The sequence below is a fragment of the Talpa europaea genome (assembly GCF_964194135.1).
Source record: "Talpa europaea genome assembly, chromosome: 16".
Classification (NCBI taxonomy): domain Eukaryota; kingdom Metazoa; phylum Chordata; class Mammalia; order Eulipotyphla; family Talpidae; genus Talpa; species Talpa europaea.
This window is the reverse complement of record NC_140084.1, coordinates 51,534,579-51,540,213: the sequence shown is the minus strand read 5'-3', so window position 1 is coordinate 51,540,213 and position 5,635 is coordinate 51,534,579. Positions and strand designations below refer to the sequence as shown.

Sequence of the window (5,635 nt, the reverse complement as noted above, 5' to 3'; positions counted from 1 at the left end):
GCGCTGCGCTCAGCCCTCCGCGCCCCCGGGAGGCCCCTCTTTTTCCACTTTGACTCCAAATAAAGGGACTCCCAGCTGCCGGGGGTTGGGGTGCCTCTGCATCCTGTGCACCCCGCGCCGCACGCCTGGAGCCAGGGCTGGGGCAGGAGCTTCGCGGCGGCAGGACCGGGGAGGGGGTGGCCCGCGCCGGGGAGCGGCTGCTGCAGCGAGACCCTCCCCCGCTCCCCGGGGCCTGAGAAGCTGCTCCCGCGTCCCCACCGGGCGCCGCGGACACGGTCGGGCCGGAAGCGGGGAAACCGTCCCAGCCGCGCCTCCGCTCCTGTCCGCGCGGCGCTGGGGCCCGGCGGAGCCTCGAAGCGCCCCGGGCGCGGCCCTGCCGTGGACACTCGGCGCCCCCGACCCTCCCGGCCAGGCCCCCCCCCCCCCACACACACACACACACGCTCCCCCGCGTCTTCCATCTTTTATTTCGTCTCAGCTGAAACGAGCCTGCCCCGGGCTGGGCGGCGCCCGCGCGGTGGGTCCCCCAGGCTCCCCAGGGCCCTGCCCGCGGACGCCCCGCCGTCCTCCACCCCGCGCCTCTCGCCGAGGCTGGGGCGCCCTCTGCTCTGGGGCCCGGGGACTCTGCTGGAGCCCGCCCTGCGCCGCCCAGCACAGGTGGGAGCCCTGAGGGGGCCTCAGCCCGGCGTCCACACTCCCCCCGGCTCTGGCCCGGCACCTCCCCGGGAGCCCCCTCCAGCTGCACCCGGGTCCCCGCTCCGGCTGCGTCCCCTGCTGAGCAGAGCCCTGCCCTGTGTCTCCCCCAAACCCCCACCCCCGGGCTGCTGCCTCCAGGGCCAGCGCCCAGCCCAGGCTGCCCTGGGGAGGCTGTGGCGCCCCCTCGGGACAGGAGCCCCTGAGGCCTCTGCAGGCAGCCCCGGCCCTGGGGGGGGGCCGCGCCGACTCGCTCCCCGGGGGAGGACCGGCCAGCCCTGGCAGCGGGCCCCAGCGCCGCAGGGTGCCACGCCCGGAACCGGACCCCCGCTCAGCTCAGACCTCCTCCCCCCGGGCGCCCCCCGCCGCGTGCGCCTTCTGGTGGCGCGCCAGGTGGGAGCGCAGGCCGTAGGCCTTCCCGCACTGCTCGCAGGCGAAGGGCCGCTCCCCGCTGTGCGCGCGCCGGTGGCGGGCGAGGTGCGAGGTGCGGGCGAAGTCCTTCCCGCAGCGGCCGCACACGAAGGGCCGCTCGCCCGTGTGCACGCGCCGGTGCGCCAGGAAGTCGGAGCTGCGGCCGAAGCGCTTCCCGCAGTCGGCGCACGCGAAGGGCCGGGCCGCGGCGTGGCTCCGCCGGTGCTTGGCCAGCGCGGCCCGGTGGCCGAAGCGCCGGCCGCAGGCGCCGCAGGCGAAGGGCCGGGCGGCCGCGTGCGCGCCCTCGTGCTGGGCCAGCGAGGCCCGGTGGCGGAAGCGCCGGCCGCAGGCGCCGCAGCCGAAGGGCCGCGCGCCGCTGTGCACGCGCTGGTGCGCCACGAGGTTGGAGCGGTGGCCGAAGCGCTGCCCGCAGGCGCCGCAGCCGAAGGGCGTCTCCCCGGTGTGCACGCGCCGGTGCTGCGCCAGGTTGTCCTTGCGGCTGAAGGCCCGGCCGCACTCCCCGCACGCGAACGGCCGCTCCCCGCTGTGCACCCTCAGGTGCTGCGCCAGCGTGGCCTTGCGGCCGAAGGCCTTGCCGCACTGCCCGCACCCGAACGGCCGCTCGCCGCTGTGCGTCCGCCGGTGCTGCGCCAGCGTGTCCTTGCGGCCGAAGGCGCGGCCGCACTCCCCGCACTCGTGCCGCATCTGCCCGGCGGGCCGGGGCTCTCAGGCCGCAGGGCCCCGGGGGTTCGGCTCGGGCTTCCCTGCCGGGCGAGGGGCGTCGCCGGCGCCGCTGCTCCACGGGCGAGGTCTCGCCTGGGCCTCCCCCGAGGACCCGCGCCCCGCGCTGCTGCTGCTGCTGCTGCTGCTGCCGCGACTCGGCGCTGAGCCGGGAAGGGGCCGGCCGGGTGCCCCGCGTCGCTCAGGACGGGGCCGCAGCTGCCTCGGCCGGGGGAGTCCGCGGCGCGCGCTGGGCGTGGTTGTGCTGGGGGCGGCGGCGGCGTCCACGCCAGACCAGCGGCCTGAAAGCAGAAAAGCAGCCGGTGAGGGGCGCGTCCCGCAGGCCCACGCGCGGCCGCCCCGGACAGCGCGACGAGGTCGGGTGGGGCTCGAGGCCCGGCAGGCGGGGCCTCCGGGAGGGCCGGGCGGGGGGGGGGGGGGGTGGGGGGTGGGTTCGGCGGCGGGCGAGCGTCCCGGGGCCACGCGGGGGCAGGCCCAGGAGCCCCCACTGGAAACGAGGCGCCGCTGTCCGGGAGCTACTGGAGGCCACGCAGCTCGGCTCCCGAGCGCCGGCCCGCGCGGAGGGCGGAGCGGAGACGACAAGGGGGGACACGCGCGCAGGAGGCGGAGGGGCAGCGCGGAGGGGGGGCCGCAGCCCGGGGCGCGCCCGGCACAGGCGTCTCGACGGCCCCAGCGCGCCGCTCACGGGGGGCGAGAGCCATGAGCTCGCGGCGCCCGAGTCCTGCCCCTACGGCCCGGCCGCCGGCGGGCACCTGCAAGACGGAAGCCACCGGGGAGACGGGGCGGCGGCCGGGGAAGCCGAGCCCAGCGCAGCCCGCCCGCGAGGCCGCCAGGGAAGGGGACGCGAGAACCGACGGAGGCGGCCGCAGAGTCCACGGCATGGGGGGGGTCGTGGGCCCTCCTCAGGCGACGCGGGGCGGGAACCGCCGGGCTGAGCCCCGACACTTGATCGTTGGACACGCGGGGGCCGGGGCAGCAGGAGTTGGGGCGCACCGGGCGCGGCAGACGCAGCACGTAGCGGAGCAGCAGCAGCCCCCAGGGGGTGTGTGTGAGGGCGCCGTGGTCCTGCTGCGGGAAGGAAACGGGAACCTCTCGGCAAATAAGGGAGGGCGGACACCCCAACCCCGGAGCACGCAGGCGCTCCCCGGGAAGCCCGCCAGGGCAGCCGGACGCGCCCTGAGAAGTCACGGGACCCCGCGTGGCGTGCACAAGCGAGCACCGGGCAGGGCTCTCCCCAGGAGTCCCGGTCCCCCGGACGCTCCCCAAGCACCCCAATACAGACAAGAGCAGGCCCCGGCGCCGCGCCTCAGTCCCCGCGAACACCGCGTTCCGCCTAGAACCACAGGCGGGGGTGCAGGGAGAGGGGCGCGGCCGGGGTCTGCGCGCAAGGCCGAGCCTCCCGCCGGGAGTCCCCTGAAGTCGGGATCAAGCCCCCCAACCCCCCCCCCACGTGCAGGGAGGTGTCCCGGGGATCCACACGCCAAGACACCCAGGCTGGGATTCCCACACCAGCCCCCGGGGCAGGTCACCCCGTAGGCCACACGGCCCGACCCCGAAGGCAGTGACAGGCGCCCCCGCGGGCAGCGCGTGCAGAGAGGATGCTCGGGCCACAGGCACGTCTGAACCCCGCTTTCAAACCCTCCCCTTCTGGAAGCCCCGCCAGCCACCCAGGACCACACGAGGGTGCCCCCCAAGCCCGGCCCTCCTCACCCCGCGGTCACCCCCAGAGGGAGACGAAAGGGCGGCCCAAGCTGGGGACTCCACCCCTCGCGCTTTCCAGGCTTTGGGGGACCCCTCCGGAGGGACCAGAGGCCAAGGGGACGGGTCAGCTGCAGGGCAGACCGGACCCGCCCGCGCTCATCGCGGGGGCAGGCGGGGGCGGCCTCAGCCCCCTGCCTGGCCGCCAGCCGGGCCCCTCTCTCCTCCCCCCAGAGAGGGACCCTCCTCTCCCCGCCCCAGCCCTTACTGCGCCCCGAATGACAGAATCGAGCACAAAGCTCCCCACGGACCCACACGGCCCGCCGCCCCCAGGGTCTCGGGGTTCCTCCTTCCTCTGAAGGCCAAACTGGCGCGGCCGCTGCCCCCCCCAGAATCTCCTGAGGTTCTTCTCGGAACTTCGCGGATTCCACAGGGTCAGCGGGGGGGGGGGGGGGGGGGCCCGGCGGCACCCCGAGGTGACTCCCGTCCCGCCGCCCCCACCCCACAGGGGGCGCCCGACTCCCCCTTCCCTCAGCCCCCACCCCACAGGGCCCGACTAGCCCACCTCGCCACCCACGAAATGCAGGATCCGGGCCCCGGTTCTCACCCCAGGTCGCGTCTCTGGTCGCCACCCACGGTCCGTTCCCGGCCGCCCGCGGGAACAAACACCGCCCGCGGGTCCCGGCTCGGGCCGCCGAGGGGCCGGGACCGCACCATCCGCACAGCGGCCCCGACCACGGGGGCCGGCAGGGGCGACCGAGGCCCCCGCACCCGCGCGGGATCCGGAGCCGCCGCCGGGAGCCGGCGCAGGGCGAGCGGCCACCGCGGGGCCAGACGCGGCCGTCCGCACCGCCCGGCCGGCCCTGGGGAGGCTCGCGGGCCGCGGCGGCCTCGCACGAACGCAGACCCGCGCCCGGGGCCCCCGCAGGGCGGCGCCCGCCTGTCCCCCCCGGCTACGCGGCCCAGCGCGGCGCCTCTGCGGGCGCTTCCCGGGCGACGGCGGCGACGGGGCGCGGGCGGGCAGCGGGGGGCGCCGCGGCCTCCCACCCGCCTCCCCCGGGGCGCCCCGCACGGGCCGGGCGCGCCGCTCCGCCGCCCGCACGCCTCCCACGGGACCCGGCCGCGCCCCAGACCCGACCTCCCGCTCGGCCCCGGCCTCCCTCGGCCGCCGCCCCTCGGGCCCCGCCGGGCCCCGCGCCGCCCGCGCGCCTCACCTGCCGCGCCCGGCCCTCGCCCGTCACAGGCGGGGGCGGCGCCCCCCAGCAGGCGCCCCGCGTCGGGGCCGGACCAAGGGCGGGGCCGGGCCGCCGGGCCGGGGACGCGGCCCCCCCTCGCCGGGCCGGCCCGCAGGGCCGCGTCAGGTCCGGGCCGGGCCTCCGCGGGCGCCGTCCCGCAGCCCCTCAGCCGACAAGATGTCCGGCGCGAGGAAGACACCGGAAGTCCCGCCCGGCGCGGGGGCTTCTGGGGAATGTAGTTCCCCGGCGGGATCGGACACGTGGCGCGGCGAGGAGCGCCGGGAAGCGGGCGTCGCGACTCCGACGGCCGAGGCCCGGGACCAGGCGCCGCGGGGGGAGCTGCCCCCAGACTCCGTCCCGCCGAGGGAGCCTGTGTCCGTTGACAGACTCAGCCACGACTCGCTGGACGGTTTCCCACGCTGTCCGCAGAGGCATTGCCCTCTGCTGTGCGCTCGGAGTGGCGCCTGAGGACAAGGAGGGCCGGCCCAGTCGCTCGCAGGCGGGAAATGCACTGTGCCCCAGGCGAGGTCCGCCGACCCGACCCCCGACACCCCCACCCCCCGCGCGGGGGTCGGAGGAGTCTCACCCGTTGGGGGCGAGGGCAAGCTTTCATAGACGGGGTCTGGCCTTGGCGGGAGGTGGGGGACGCGGGGCCGAGGCTGCTTTTCAGAGGGATCTTTTCTGTCGGCGCTGGCGGGTCTTTCAACGCTGCGTATCAGCGCCCATGAAAACCGGGCAGACCCGGCGCCTGGGATGCAGGTGGCAGCAGTTTCAAGCCCCCCCCCCCGAACCCCATCTCTGCCCCGGCCTCGACCTTACAATGTACATGTGTGTAGGCCTCGTGGGCTCAGGAGTGA

General features: G+C 77.5%; 1 protein-coding gene across 2 annotated transcripts; it reads right to left on the bottom strand.

Moving 5' to 3' along the window:
• Window positions 1-456: 456 nt before the first annotated feature.
• On the bottom strand, window positions 457-4,937 carry ZNF497 (zinc finger protein 497). 2 transcript variants are annotated; one of them, XM_084256567.1, is made up of 2 exons: window positions 4,758-4,937; window positions 457-2,126 (listed from the first exon to the last, which is right to left on the bottom strand). In XM_084256567.1, exon 2 carries the CDS (start codon window positions 1,807-1,809, stop codon window positions 1,030-1,032), a length of 780 nt encoding a protein of 259 aa, XP_084112693.1. In that variant the 5' UTR covers window positions 1,810-2,126; window positions 4,758-4,937; the 3' UTR covers window positions 457-1,029. The 2 variants fall into 2 exon arrangements, with proteins under 2 accessions (XP_084112693.1, XP_084112694.1); XM_084256568.1 differs by lacking the exon at window positions 4,758-4,937 and adding an exon at window positions 4,151-4,171.
• Window positions 4,938-5,635: the final 698 nt, after the last annotated feature.

Bases quoted from the DNA above. Each gene is read 5' to 3' on its own strand.
- ZNF497 (XM_084256567.1), bottom strand. From the start codon at position 1,809: ATGCGGCACGAGTGCGGGGAGTGCGGCCGCGCCTTCGGCCGCAAGGAC.